Genomic DNA, 16,314 nt, shown 5'->3' with positions numbered 1-16,314 from the left:
TCCATTGTATTTTCTGCTATCAGTGTTAAGGTGCATAGGAAAGAACATCTTCAGTGTGGAAAAGTCTTTCCTGAAGCACAAGAAACTAGAAGCTGGAAAAAAACAGTGGTCTTTGCCAAAACCCTGAGTCTACCTCTGAACGATACCCTGTGTGTATACTTCAAGGAGTCTCCTATTCATGGCACATTTTGATTGCAACAGCAAGCGTTGGTTGCAACAGCAAAAGCAAGATTGACTGCTGTATTTGTCTCACTTAACGCTGTCAGAGGAAAGAAGCTTTCCTCCCTGTCCCTTGCTCTTTTTTCCCAAGACAACTTTGAACTCTGCCTTTCACATCTGGGAGCAGTTGGGAACATGAGAGATGAGAAAAGAGGAAGGATAATATGCCTCTGTAATGTCTTGTGCTGTCAGTTCAGGTACTGAGCACAATTGAGGCTTTCTTTAAGAAATACTGAACTTACTGATTTGATGTATTAAGAACTAAAAAAGGCTTTATCTTTGGAGAGCAAATCAAGGTCTTACCTACATTTGAAAATTGTTAGGGATTTCTCATCTATAGAATTTGTTTTCATTGGACCTCCTGTTGTTATTACTAGAGTTAACATGTAGTTATAGTACATGTATTAACTAATACATGTAATATAATGTGTAAATGAGCCTGTTAGTTTACTTTCTTAAGCTCCATTTATATATTACAAAATGACGAATAATGGTTAGACTTAAATGCTAAATAGAGCTTATTTCTCAGAGCTTTTTGTCAAATATTATGATCAAAGAAATGCTTGCATGAGAAAATTATTTTTGCTTTTGTTTCCATTTTTCTTTAATTTATAATTTTTGTGCTGTGATTGAAGTCTAAGCACCACTGTACAGTCAGAGTTACAGAACAGTCATGCTCTGTTAGTGTCATTATGAGTCTACAAAGTGCAGTTGAGAAGATGTTGCAAATATAAGATTAATAACCAGGACTTAGTCACTTCATACAAGATCTCTCTAGGATGACTGCAGGTTTGGTTCCTGGAATGTTGGTTTCATTCCAGGTGTGAATGTAGAGTCCCTAGAAAAATCTGAATAGCAAAAGGACGATTGTGTGTCTGCTGATAAGCAAGTATCTTCTTAATGAGAAGGTGGTTGGGGATTAAAACCTAAAGCAGTACCATATGGGCAATATTAAATTGATAAAGAACTGATTAGGCACTACAGTAGTTACATACTGTACTGTGGGATAATGACATGTTTGTATTTATATGAGGAAAACTAGATACTTGTAATTTTTGTAGAAGTTAAACCTTCTATAAAATAAATTGTTGCCTGTTCCACTTAAATTTGGCTTTTGCTCTAACTCAGATTTTAAATCAGGTGGCTAAACTCAACTTAGTGATTCATATTTTATTTTTCCCCTTCCTACTTTTCCTCCATTTGTGTCAACAGTATGTTTTTTACCTCTATTTTAATTGACAGTGGTAATGCAGTTGCAGTGAAGACGTCTGTTATCTTACTGATATTTGAAACAACTGATTTTTCGTACCTGTAGAAGTTTGTAAAATTATTTCAGGAACTCTGAGCAGAATAAAGTTCTCAATTGGTAGAACTTTTAAAAATAAGTTACTTTTTTTTCCTCCTGGTGCTTGAAAGCCTGAGAAATATCAACCACACTGTTTTTCATTGCTATTTTTCTATTAGCTGTTTTTTGAATTTTTTTTTTACAGTGGACCAACTACATTCATGGGTGGCAAGATCGATGGGTAGTTCTGAAAAGCAATGCACTCAGTTATTACAAGTCTGAAGATGAAACGGAGTATGGCTGCAGAGGTTCTATCTGTCTGAGCAAGGCTGTGATTACAGTAAGTGTTATTTCGTTATTGTTATCTTTTCATGTTTTGAGGTGTTACGTGTCTGTTGGCTAATGTCTGGTGAAAGCAAACATGGGTATGGGAAATTCTATTAGGCCATCTATTACAAAAGTTAGTGGTATCAGTGGAACGCTGTGGAGCAGGGCAAGGAGTTCCTAATAAGAAAATGAGCTGTTCTTATTCGCGGCTACAGTAAGCAGCTTTTCATCTTTTAGGTTAGAGATTTCTGGAGGTAGGGATACAGTTTGCCTCTGCACACTGCGGAGTTTTTCCAGGCGTTGGCCTAAGATCCCAGAGCAACTTTGCAAAGGAGATACCATACATCTTTATACCTTGCACTAGAGAGAGGGTAGTAGTTCTTTGACTGTACTTTCTGCACATGACTCTGTTCATGCTTCTTCTGAACAAGTTAGTGTGTTGCTGTTTGTCTAATACTAAAAGATCTCACGTTATACTGGTAAGACTAAAGAGCCTACATATAAATGAAATTTCATAAAGATGAATTGGCCTTAGAAGATAAAGAAAAAAATCTGCTTTTTGTGGCTTTCAGAATTATGATACATATTAATTATGACTAACGCCTGTGAAAAGCATGCTGTAGCTCTTCTTTGTTACTGTTAAATAGTCCAGTTATGTGATTTAGGGAAAAATAGCTGTATTTGTGTAGCACACAGGTTCCTAGAGTAGTCGTGTTAAATTTTGCTATTGATACTCTTATTTCACTGAATATAGTTTTTTTGAACTGAATTAAAGATGACAGATAAGAAGCTTTTTTTCTCACTTACAAATAGAGTATTATTAAACACATCTTGGTTTTTTTTTTAAAAAAAGACTGGATTGATTACATCAGCTGTGTTTTGGAAAAAAGCTGTGAACATATTTATACATTTAAATTTCTGACAGGTGTTGCAGTCATCAAAAAATTAAAACAGATCACCTCATTTATTTTAAAAACATTTTTTAACCTGCTTTTAAAACTTGCTCAAGATTTGACTTATTTGAAAAATGCTTAGGGAGATGTCATGCTTGGTAAATTTTAAGAATGCTTGAACTCACTCATGTATGACCTTTGTATTTTTTGTCACTAGAGGTGACTACTTATACAGGAAGAGTTCCGAAAGTTTACCTTCCAATTTAACCATCAGTTTCTCTTCAGAGAGGGTTCATACTTGCCATGTTGGGTTCTAATCCAGTGACTGGTCTTGATCTTCCTTTATATATTACTGATGTAGAAAAACTTGATTTCTAATTTGCTAGGTTAAACGACACAATAACTGTGATGCAATGGTTTTCCTTATTTTTCATTATACTGTGATGATGCATGCTCATGTCAAAATCTTAATGGAAACATGCTATTGGTTATTAGTCTCTCTTTTTTTTTTTTTTTTAGAATGCTTTGCTTTTATTGTGTTGTAAAGAGATGTTTAGACAGTTCTGTGGAAATGTCTGGACCAGGATTGAGCAATAAATTCAGTTTGCATAATGGAGTTATTTTCAGTAAACTCGTTTTGGTTTTTTTCCCAGAAACAGTAATTAGAAAGCACTGTTACTTAATGAAGGTAGTAATGATGTTTTATATTAATATACAAGTTGCAAGCCATTCATGTTCAGAATGGACTTCTGAAAGGGTGGATTTCTTGAGTATCTGTTGTGAATATCTGGAAAACTCAGGACAGGCAAGGAGATAGAAAACTGAAGTCTGCCTGAGAGACAGCTTAGTGAATTGTCTCAGCTTTTTTTTCTGAATAACAATAAATTGCTATTGTGTAGAACTTAATAAATATTTGTTATATGTTAGGGCTGATATAAATGTGTCTCTGTTCCAGTTTACAAAAAGAACAAGAGAAATATGTGAAAGAGCTAAACTAGGAGTTTCCAATTTTTTCTCATTTTGTTACATATAGTCTGAAGAAAGAGTGAGATGGTTCTTTCCAGTAATCACCCACTAATAATAAAAAAATTGAGCCCACATTTTAAAGATACAGTTCGTTGAACCAGCTGCCTTTCCTCAATTTAGCGGTATTTCTCGTTTATAGTATGACATTGGCCACCATTAATAATTGGACACTTGCAAGAGGAAGTACAGATTGACATTTTTACAAATAGATTACTAAATTAATGGAGGATTCTTCATGCATTTGTCAATTTAAACAGATACAGAGACTTCTTCTAAGAGCTTTTTTTCACAAAAGCTTTAAACTCTACAAATACTTAAGTTTTAGAATAAAGATATGCATTTTTAATTGAAGGAAATGTCAGTGCTAGACAAATATTCTTAGGACTATTGTTTAAAGCACTTTTAGCATAATGAATCATGTCTTGCAAAATAGATGTTCAGAAATTTACCTTGATATTAACAGTACATTGGCATGTTTCTTTTAAGTTTTATACAGTGTGGAATATAACAGTGTTTCAGAAGCCGTTGGAGTGGTAGAGTGTAGAAGTGGACCCACTTGGAGGACTAATGTGAACTTTGATCTTGTTAACAGACCTGCTTATGATAAAAGAATGATGTAATTGCAGCTTTTATCTACTGATATGTTTGGTACAGTCTGTTGCTAGTTAAGTTGAAAGGGAACTGATAACTTTTAGTGGGTGAAAACTTTTATTAAGAAAGCTAAGCTATAAATCCATGCCCTGGGCAGAAATACCATAGCAGTAAATTTGTAATAATTGCTAATTGCATGGGAAAATATTGTTTCCAACTGTCTGAGGTTGGAAAACAATGTGTTTTAGTATGAAGTGATGAGCATTTAATGAAATAATTAATTTTCTGTAATTTGATAAAGTGCTGAGGAAGCACAGCTGTAATTGCTGCTAAAAAGACGACCTGAGTAAACTAATAAGACACGGAATACAAGCCCCAACTAGATAGAGGTTTATTTAGGACACATGGCAATTAGTTTTAGGCTTTGGTGTGTGCCTTAAATAATCAAGTAGCTAAATCCAGACTGGTGGAGGATCTTGGCTAAATGCAGGAGAAATCTGAATGGATATTCTAGTCAGAGACAAGTGTGGTCAGGAATGCTTACTCATATGTGCAAGGCTTGAGGTGATTGTAGATTGTATTCTGGAGAGGAAAATGAAAAGGTGACAGTGAGGAAAGGAAGGAGTTGATGCCTAGGAGATGACACTGGGCTGGTGCAGCAGGCAGAAGTTTTTTGGAACACAGGATTCTCCTGGACAATTGTTTTTAGTATTCACATCCTCTGCGCAAATTTGTGTATGTCTTTGAGTTATGTGAACAAGCCATGGATGGGTTGGTGCTCAAAGTGAAAATGTCAGAACATTGCCCTGTATTTATCAAAGTGCTATAGAGTGCTGATATACTTGGCAACTGGGAAAACAATTATTTGGCAGGGTGGAGAAATGGAATATTTCTTCCTTAGTATGTATTGAGGAAATTAAGTCAGAAGTGGAAAAATATGCGTGTGCATCAGCTCAGGTGAGACTGTTCTTCCTATTATGATAAAGAATACCATAATGGTTAAGATGTGAAAAAAATCAGTAATGTGTATTAACCAAATATTTTAGGATTACTTTATATTCAAGTACTAAAGATTAATTCTTCAGCAATATTATCAGGTGTTACCACACACTTGAAATCAGGGTTGTAATCCAACAGTGCTTCTGTCAATTTTTTATTATCAATTAGAATATCATTCCCCCACTTGACTTTTCAAAGACAATTAATTATTAACAGTGAGCATGATTCCACATCCACTTCAGGATCATAGTTCCTGTTCATGTTTTATGTTGGAACATTTTCATGCTGTGGAACATTTCTCATGGATGCTATACTAAGCCTTATATAACTCCAGTGTTTGCATTTGCTGTTAAAGCTATGATTTTATACATCAGCAAACTTTTCTATGGTATTTGCAATCCTTATTCTTGCTCAGTCTGGTTTTCTATGCATCTTCATAAGATTGATGTATAGTTAATTTATTGTTCATATCACCCCCCCTCTGGGGTTGTAGTGTTGCTCAACAGTCCTGCTAGGCAACCTGCTTTTGATTATCTGGTTTGTCTTGTGATAGACATTAATGACATCTCTGTTGAGGATTTGTATAATACCAGACCTTACTTTCTGATACACATGCCTAGAATGCCAAGTAAAAAGGTCAGAATACTAATATGCAGCTGCACCAGGCCATCTCCTGTTCTGCTGTCTCCTAAAGTGCTAATTTATTAGACTTTCACTTTTGTTCATACTCTTAGAACTTCACAGATGACTACTTGAGTGTTGTCTCTGCTTCTCCCAGTTCATCTTTTTGCCTCCTGTAGGCATACACTTCAGTTGCTGCTTTTGCCACGTTCCTCATGAATTTTAATCAGTGTGGATTAAATTAAATATTCTGGCCAACTTCAGCCACTTCTTAGTCTGTTTGGTGTGTCTTTCCTGTCAATTGCAGTCCACCATTCCTCAGTTTAAGAGGGCCAGTTGGAATGGAATTTGCTACCCCATGTGTCTCCAGGCACTTAACCCAGATTGTATTGACTAGTGTCCAGCATATTCTTAAAGCTTTTCAAGTTTCTGTCCTCTAAGGAGAAAAGTTGCTCTTTTTCTTAAACTCTCATTTTAAGCTCTTTCACTGCTAAAAATACATGCATATATAGATATATGTGTATACAGATACATCTATCACAAGGAATTAGAGATAGCTGTGATGAGAGAATTTAACTGAAACATCAGGTCAGTTTTAAACTTTAGAATTAAAGCTTTTATGCTGACATTCATTAGCAGCATGCCTTGTGCTTATAATTAGTTCCTACACATTGTTAATTATCACTATACATTAGTTCTTACATGCTAACCATTATCATTATGTATTCGAAGCAGTCAGTTTTATATCTGACATATCCTAAATTAGCTGTAAGTATGCAGTGCTGTGTAGCCAGTACCATATAGCTAATCTGGTATCTTTGTTCTTGATGGTCCTAGTTGCTGAGGTCAAGGTAACCTGACTGAAGAGCTGTTCAGTAAGGTGTGGGGGGAGGTGCATGACAGGGCAGGGACAGAGTTGAAGTAGACATCTTCTGCCAACCTGTCCCCCAATTTAGGATCTTTTATAAAATGATTGAGGCTCCTGGTCCTGGACTACATGTGGTGTGATGCTGGGGAGGCTTTAATTTCCCAGGCTGCAGCAGGTGCCTTGCCCTGTTGCTCAGATTTTTTTTTTTATTCCCTTGTGTAGCTGCTGCTATTTAGAGCAAAAACAGCCTTCCCAGCTCTGGAGGTTGCACTTTTTCATTGACCAGTAATTGACCATTAAGGAGATGTTTATGGTTCTGGAGCCTTTGCTTCTAGTCTGTGTCTTATTTCCAAGGCCTTTGTTGAATTGTATGACACATGGTACCAAGGTCTAGTTTACAGAGCCAATTTTCAAAAGAAGTTGATAAGGAGCCTTATAGATTAGGACTGGGGCCTTGCACAGTTAGCATAAGGCTTGTTGCTAGTAATGTTAATACTGCATTTATGGAAGTGCTTATGCAGTTGTACTGTATTAAGTTACTTACGTCTGGATGCAAACCAAGCTAATCTTAAGTGTTAGTGTGCAGCTTTCGTGGGTACAACAGCCCTCTGCAGTGGCCACTGCTTTCATACGGTGGGAACTTTCCATTCCCCTCACCATGAGTCTAGGCCAAGGGTGCTCTACTCTCTGTCAGCTCAATGTAGTGCTGCAAAGCATGACTTTTCTCTTAGAACTGAATATCTTCTCTGGGTGTTGCCTCATGGTTTTCTTGTGAAATCCGTGTTGTACTGTTGCTACTCATACGCATACAGCTTTTGGGTCCATGGCATGCAGCAGTGCATAGTATGAGATACAACATAGCTAATCAATACACAAATAGTGATTTTAGGGGTGCAGTAGTATATATATGATTCCTGCTTCTATATTTGACTGTATTATAAAAATAAGATTGAAAATTTCACATGGGGTTTCTTCATTCTCTAAAGTTGATATGAAGTTGCCTTGCTTCCTGCCTGATTAATTAACTTCTTGCTGTGTATGATGTGATTCCTAATGAGTTTAACTTGGTAATTTCAAATCAATTATAAGTGATGGCTTTCCAAGTGGTATAATTATGATTATTTTTTTTTCTATGACTGATGCATGGTATTGGTAGATAATGCAAATATTTTGCTCCTAATGGATGCCTGAAAAGCATCATATGCTTTTTTCTGCAGGGGACATCAGTCTCTAGTTTACTTCTCACTGAAGTCACATGTAGCTTCCATTTCCAGTATTTCATATTCTGTAGTCATTAGTTGATAGTTAGCTCTAAAGGCCAGTTATTATGACTAAGTTTAGGATTCTTTAGGTTGTGTTCAAACAGGACAGACCCATTAGTTATATCCTGATTTCTTACAGGACATATCTGAATCTGTTAACTGACCAGTAATCCATAGAGCACTTACCTAGGGTATCTACAGTCACTAGTAGTTCACGTTAGGCAATGGCTGCGTGCGTATGCTGTTTTACAACTGTTTCAGTCTTGCCCTCATTTCTTCTAATAACAGTGGCATTCTGTGTGTCTGACCAAAGTTTAGCTGGTATTTCAAGTACGTATTTGTTATACTCTAGGTCTTGCTATTACAAGTCATTGATTTTTCAGTAGGTAGTCAGGAATAGCATGTGTCAGAGCTGTGTTTACATATAAACCAATACAGCATGACTCAATACTACATAGTAATTCCACATTATTAGCCAGGAAATAATTGAATAAAATATTAACAAATTTGGTACTGTAAGACTATAGGATAATTGATTCCCTACAAAAAAATCTGAAAATTATATAATCACTCTTACATGTAGCCTCTTTGGGTGGCAGAAAACTTGATTGACCAGGTTTGCTCCTGAGAAGTGAAGGTTTCAAATTTTAAATGTGTTTTCACTGCTAAAGTAACTTATACAATATATGTGTGTTCCAGACTTAAGAAGGCAATTCTCTGATGAGAGCTGCTTTGCAGAGGATTAAACCAAGCTAATTTAAAAGTTTGTATGGCATGCTAATATTCTACTTATCATGCTTCTGCTTTCATGGGTGCAGTGGGTCTGTACATGAGCTAGGTTTTGGAAAGATAAGATTATTTAAAAGAAAAAGCAGTGTTGAAAGACCTTTTAAAAGGCAAATATCCTAACCTAAGACTTGAAGTGAGATATTTTAGTAGTAGCAAAGAATGTAAAAACATTTAATAGGCTTTTCTATTTTTAAGCCTGTTTTATTCATGAGATTTTTCTACATGTGTAAATGTGCCATTATGATAAAGTTTTCTTTTTAATGTATTAATGAGCAAATGATGTTCCATGTTTTGTCACTTAAGAGGATCATCGCTGTTTTGGTAGGTGTAAAGCTGTCCTTTACTTGCTTTGTTTGCAATGAGGTTTTTCCTATATCCTGTAAAAAGTCGGTTCTTATTGCTTAAGAATAACAGCAAGGAAAGGCAATGCATCCTGGTCCAGTGTTTCTCTTAGGTTTTGTCTCGATTTTGGAATTCAGAAAGGGAAACCAGAATTTTGTGTTGTGAGTTTTGGCAGACCCTAATTTCCCAGGTTTGTGAATCTACTTGGATTTTGTTTTGGGGAGGGGGGGACACAGTATTACAGATAAAGTGACTTAGAACTTGCAATATTTCTTGGGGTTTTAGTACGTTTTTAATAAAATTATTATGAACAAAGTATAATGCTTTCTCTAAGTTGCTTCACCCTGAGAGTTATATCTAGGATAGTTAATGATATTAAAGAAAAACCCTTGCAAAATTAAGGTAATGACTTTAACACTTTTAAAGCCAAGTGTCTTCAGAAATAACCTGTAGAGATAGAAAGATCTTGGTGAACTTCTAGAATTGCACTGGGTGTATATGGCAAGAGCGGGACTACTGAGTAGCCTCTGTTGTGAGGAGAGGCTGGGTTGCCCTACACTGGACATGACCAGTTCCAGCCAGCTCCAGCAAATCCACTACAGGGCACAGCTGAGCCCCTCAGTTGCTGTGGTGGTCCCTCGAGGTAAACATAGCTAAAGGGCAAAAATGCTGCTCGGGACTGTGTGAGAGAGGAGTGAGGAAAGTGTGAGAAACAGCCATGTGAGCACCAAGATGAGAGCAGGAGGAGTGGGGGAGGAGTTGCACCGGGTACTGAGCAGAGTTCCCCTGCAGCCTGTGGAGAGGACCACACCGACCAGATATCCACACTTCAGCCTGTAGGAGGACCCTGTCATTAGCAGCTGGATATGTCCTGAAGGGGGCTGCAGCCTGTGGAGAGCCCTTTTGGGGAGCAGGTTTATCCTGAAGGGCTGCAGGCATGGAGAAGATCTGTGCTGGAGCAGAGGTTGAGTGTGAGGAAGGAGCAGCAGAGTTAATGCATTATGAACTGGCTGCAGCCCTCATTCCTCATCCCCCTGTGCCTGTGTTTAATTCCGCATTTGTTTCTCACCATCCACCTCTAATTGGCAATAAACTAATTGTCACCAAGTTGAGTCTGTTTTGCCTGTGATGACAGTAGGTGAGTGATCTGCCTGTCTTTACCTTGACCCACGAGCTTCTCATCTTATTTTCTTCCCCTGTATAGAGGAAGGGGAGTGAGGTTCTGTATGGATGGGTGGGGGTCTGACATCCAGCCAGTATCAAGTCATTATAGACATAGCTTGTGATTAATGTGTTTGAAAGAATAAGAAGGGACCAAGGATTGTTCCTAGGCAGAGGGAAGATTTTACTGTCTGTACTTTGGGAAAGGAAGAAAAATCTAAAGAGGAAATACAGTAATGATGCTCATCCAGAGGAAATAATGTCAAGGAATGATACAAGGAGGAGCAGACTATTTAGAATAGCAGTGTTCAGGCTGTATTCTGAAAAGTAAGCAGTAACTCCAGAAAAAAATATGCTGACTTGACTAAATACTTCTCCTTAGTATTTAATAGGGCATGAAAGACCATGGTTTTAGACCTATCTTGTCTGGTAAAATCCTTACCAAGCATAGTATTCATTAGAAAACACATATTTTGATTCAGCTGATCGAGAAGATTTTTCCACTGATGATTTTAAATATTATTCACCATATAGAATACAATTTGAATCTGTGTGGTACTTCATTTCATAATCTTTTCCGTTCAGTGTTTTTTCAGAAATTAGCATGTTTTTAGCCATTTACAAATTTGTAGGGAGAGGACATAATTCTTCTACAGTTTGGATCTGCCATGGATTAAATGCTTTAGAAAAAATATTTTAAGATGTGCACTTTTTGAAACTTGGCTGAGGTTTTTGACTTGCTTTTTTTCCTAGCTGAATAGTCACAGCCTTTGCCTATTCTAGACTGGTTTTACATGGAAGCTGAAATGCAGTTTTCATGTGTACTTTTTAAATTATTTTTTTCAATAATACAGCATGAATCTTGAACTAAACTTTCTGTGTTTCAGTTTTTGTTAGCACCTCAACATAAGTATGTATAGTAAGTGTTCATATAACTTTTCCTTCCTGGCATCAGATAGGTTCTTTTTTAACTTGCTCTCACAGTCAAGATACACACTTTGGTGTTAGCTTTACTTCTCAGTGATTGTAATGTTGTTCTTATATTGATATATGCTGCTTACTGAAAATGGTGAGGAGATTTTTTTTTTATTTGATCTTGTTACCTGTTACATGACACTGATTTCCCCTTTTTCTATCACATCAGATAAGCTACTTCTTAAGGTCCTCAGCATCATATTTTAACAGCTCTTCATATGTTATGCCTTCTCTGTTTAACAAGATAGTGGTTTTGTCTGTTGCTTCCTAAATTATCAAATACACACCTCTCCCGCTGCCCAGTTTGCTGTCTCCTGTTGTGAGGCAGTTCCCTTGATTGTATGTGAACACAGTCCCCTTTTGAGCTTCTGTCTGTTTTAAAAGCAATACCATGTTGAAGATGCAATTTACTGTATTCTGGTAATTGTTTGTGGCCCTCTATCATTTCTTGTCCTATACATATTGTTCTGGAATGATCTTCTGGATTTCCTGTTGGAAACTAGAGAGGATAGAGGGGTATTTGGCATTTGAGTGAATACATCCAGATCCAGAACCTATTGAATGACCTATGAGAACATACAGGCAAATCTGTAGACTTGTGGTAACTTCTCTGAACATCTTTTTTGTAAAGGAAGCTGTAGTTTATTCAGGTACTGTGTAACTAGGGGATTTCAGGAAGTTGCAGAATGGTGCAGGAGGAACACTTTTTCCTGAATTCCATGGGGCTGGTGGAAAAACTAATCCACAAACCAGTGGTTAAATTGTGCCTTGCATTGTAGGAAAGTTCACACTGTTCACATAGAAAAAGATTGTGTGTTCAGATCTGTTGAGCTGGCAAACATTATTTAGGACAGCGTGGCTTGCATCTCACTTTCCAGGGTATAACTCTTCATGTCCACTTTTATAAGAGGTATTTAAGGTGCAATTAGTGGAGACTGATATCTTTATCAGGCTTGTGAATGTGAAGATGCTTGCAGATAGACAGAGTTGCAAAGTGTATTCTGGTACTGTCCTATCAGATGAAGCAAGGGACAAAATGCATGACCTTGTATTCTGAGTGGAAAAGAAATGAGCTTGGGGTGGTTTGTCCCTATATAAATACTACTTAAAAATAAAAAAAATTCTGTAAGCATGTGTTACAGCACTTGCATCAGTGGAATATATATGCAAAGCATTTTACATAGGAAGAATAAACTTGTAGTTTTTTTTATATAAGGCTTCTTTTTTCAAAAGCTGAGAATTAGCATATTCAGTAGCTTTACATATTCTGATATGACACATAAATTTAGGCAATTTTTTAAAGAAAATCTTTCACTTCGATTTTAAAACTTTAATTTTCTCAGTTTTCAGTTAAGTACCTTTTGACTGACACCATCCTCAAGCTCACCTGGAAAAAATGAGTTCTGTTAACTTGCTTTGAGCTGCAGTAAGAGAAGGGAGAAGAAACATCAGGTTTAGTGTTTCAGCTTATAACTACCACTAAAGTCTTTGTTAATGATTAAAAGGTAACTGATCATCAGAGGAATTCAGATCATTCAAACTTTTTCCCTTAAGAGAACTTTTTAAAACCTAAGTCAACCAAAATGTATCACTTCATGAAATGTCTTTTGTAAAGCAACGATTTCTCATGATTTTGCAATTGTTTTGTTAGAGGAAATAAAACAGGTAGTACTTAGTATTTAACTTAGTTGTAAAATTACATTTTATGAATATAGTTCTCTTACAAGATTTTATTGCTGTGTTAACTTCAGTCCACAGGAGAGTAAATAATGTGGTCTAGTAGGATGAATCAGAATTAGCATGAGAGGTTTTATGGAATCTGACTTAAAGGACTGGAATTTAGAAATTCAAGAATTGTTATTCAGCGACTGAATGGGCTTTCACATTTAGCTGTGGGAAAAATCAGTGTGCAGCTATACTAAATTTTTCTTAATCTTGTATGGAAAAAAATGACTTTCATTGCAAAAAACCACAAATCTTCTATGTCAAAGCTTTGGTGATAAATAGCTTTGTGTTGCTGAATTAGATAAGTACAATGCTTGTCTTCACGCAGTTAATAGGTTATTACAGTATATAATGCTGGTGTATTTGTAAACTGCAGTTATCTTCATAGCAGCATATGGTATTGTTAATAACTGTACTAGATAGGCTAGGCTAGATAACAGCCTCTCACATTTATGCTAGTAACATTCATGTCAGAGAACTAAAGAATGGTAGTCCTCATTTTCTGTAGGCCTTTACTATTTGTCTTGAGTCCTAGTGCCCTGCTCAGTATTTTCTTACGAAAAACCTTCAAAATTTTAAAATAAGTTCACCATCGGTAAGTGGGAATAGCAACACAAGCACACTTTAATAGTTGTGATATGCAGACTTGAGTTGGATCTACTATGAACTGACCTGACTTTCCTTTGTAGGAAAAAGAAGAAATGACATTTAGAGTAGTGACAGAGCAAACAAAAGTTTCTTCGTTCAAGTGCTTGCTTTTTTTCCCATGGAGTACTCCTGAAGGTTATGCAGAATAGAAAAACACTTAAGCTTCCCTGTGTGATTTGTCTTAAGGACTTGAACCAGTAATTTTTTAAGCAGATCCTGCTTTGAAGCTTGTTACATGAATACCTCAGGCTTGAGAGCTGTATAGCAGGAAGGATTTTGTGGCAATGCAGTCAGATATGACTCATGAGACCTGAGCATGGCTATGGACTTCCTCAGTAACTGTAGCCAAGTAAATGTTTATTCATGTAAACTGTTCTTGCTTGTTTAGAACTAGTATCAGTTGGCTTTATGCAGAAAGATCTGGGATGGTTTAATGCTTGCATTCGCCTTTATTTTGGCAGGGTTCTTTGCAGGTGCCTCAGAACAGAGCTTAGGAGGCATACAGAAATGGGTGTTTGGGGATGCTGGAGTCCTGTTTCTTGCAGCTTATTCTTTCACGTAATTATGTCTTACGAGGAGCGGCTGAGGGAACTTGGGTTGTTTAGTCTGGAGAAGAGGAGGCTGATGGGAGACCTCATTGCCCTCTATAGCTACCTGAAAGGAGGGTGTAGAGAACTGGAGATGAGTTTCTTAATCAAGTACTAAGTGATAGGACAAGAGGTAATGTCCTCAAGTTGCACCAGGGAAGGTTTAGACTAGATATTAGGAAGCATTTCTTTACAAAAGGGGTTGTTAGGCGTTGGAATGGGGCTACCCAGAGAGGTGGAGTCCCCATCCCTGGAGGGGTTTTAAGAGTAGGGTTGACATAGCGCTGAGGAGTATGGTGTAGTTGGGAGCTGTTAGTGTTGGGTTGATGGTTGGACTGAATGATCTTTGGGGTCTTTTCCAACCTAGACAATTCTGTGATTTAGCTGTTTAGGGTTTTTTAAAAATGCTGTCTCTAGAAGGAGCCCTTGGTGTGTGCACAGCCTGCCTCTGCCACAGACTCTTACAGTCTGTGCAATTCACCTTTGAAAATGTTGTAAAGGTTTTTAGGTGCTCCCATTCACAGTGTCATGTCAGTCTGGGTTGTGTTCCCCAGTGGCCTCTCAATTTATGTATGTGTGCTGCCTGAGGCTGTTGCAGAGTGGAGGTGTTAGGAAAAAGCAGCTGAAGTTCTGTAATATGCTTTAGTTCCTCAGGGTAGATAGTGAATTCCTACTTTGTTCCTGCTTCCCTGCATGACTAAAACATTCCTTTTTCTCACCTTATATTGGTTGTGAAAGGGCAGTAGGACATACCCTGGCCTCAGCACAGGTCCTTAACTTGTTACAGCTGAAAATCCCTATTTATCTTCCAGTGTCTTGTCAGGTGGTTGGCTAAGAACTGTGCCACTTTATAATTGCTTCTCAGCTTAAGGAGGAAAATGAACAGTAGGCTAGAAACAGGGAACTTCAGAGAAAATGAGATCTAAATGAAATGAGTAGAGATCTACAGGAAGAAAGTGAAGAAAAATGGAAAAACTTCCAGCAAGTGTAAGGAGAGGCTTAAACTAGTATAAGGATGTTAGAATAAAGGACAGACCTGAAAAGTGGTGAATAATGCTTTGTAGTCTCTGCTAGATGCAGCCACAGAAAACAATAAAAGCATTTATAGCAAGAGGGAAACCAAGGAAGTTTGTCCATAGCTCAGTGGGGAGGAGAATGTTAACATGATACTGAAAAATTGCATGCTGAATTCTGCCAAGTTATCAGTGAAGATGAAATGTGAACCCATTCCTGGTTGAGAAGAGGGTTAATCAACAAGAACTTCTTGTCCTGTGTTAAGAACAGGTCACATATGATTCCAGTGTTTTATTTGCTCTTGGTAAAATGCATATGAGAGAACTTGCCTTTCATGTTCAGTTAATACAGGGTTCTGATGGTGGAGCTTGTCTGTAAAAATAAAGCAGAGGAAAAGAGTGGGGAAATGATGGGTATGGTTTCAGTTGCCAAAAAATATGGAAAATGGGCAATTAGTAAGTACTATAAGATGGCAAATAGGTAATTGCATCTGTCAAAAACACATCATGTATCACTTGCCCAACTTCATTTTGAAGCAGTATTTAGCCTTGTTAGTGGATATTTCTTATCTTTAAGCAGCTCCTCTAACAGAACCACCTAATCAGCTGGCTTTTTTGGTAACATTTTTTGGTAGCACAGTGAGCTGAGTATAATCTTAGACCTGATGTTTAGATGGCATGGTCAATTAACTATAGCTAGTGCAGAAGTCTGCATGTGGTGGATGGCCCAGAAAAGTGTTTAAAGGTTTTTTGCTAGACCTTAAAACATTTCCCTTCCCTGTCTCAACAACGAGGCACAGATTTTCAGATATATTAACAGTTACTATGCAAAGAAAGGGAATATGTAAACCTGCCTTTGTAAAGGGAAGAGAAGTGATGGTCTTAAATCACATTAGATGTTTAGGTTACAGATGGGGGGGAAGATAGTTGTGTAGTGAAGTAAGTTGTGTATGGAAGTGTAGAATCAGTAGTACTGCAGTACA

The 16,314-nt window shown here is 37.2% G+C and overlaps 1 protein-coding gene across 2 annotated transcripts in view; it reads left to right on the top strand.

Moving 5' to 3' along the window:
- CERT1 (ceramide transporter 1) overlaps positions 1-16,314 on the top strand; it is a 77,480-nt gene that overhangs the window by 2,414 nt on the left and 58,752 nt on the right. For both annotated transcript variants that reach the window (XM_074931553.1, XM_074931552.1), the window contains exon 2: positions 1,710-1,844. In XM_074931553.1, coding sequence (XP_074787654.1) covers positions 1,710-1,844 — 135 coding nt within the window. The remainder of the gene's footprint in view (positions 1-1,709; positions 1,845-16,314) is intronic.

The sequence above is a fragment of the Athene noctua genome, chromosome Z (assembly GCF_965140245.1).
Source record: "Athene noctua chromosome Z, bAthNoc1.hap1.1, whole genome shotgun sequence".
In the NCBI taxonomy this organism is placed as follows: Eukaryota; Metazoa; Chordata; class Aves; order Strigiformes; family Strigidae; genus Athene; species Athene noctua.
Note: the sequence above shows the minus strand (reverse complement) of the source record. Positions and strands in the feature narration are given on the sequence as shown.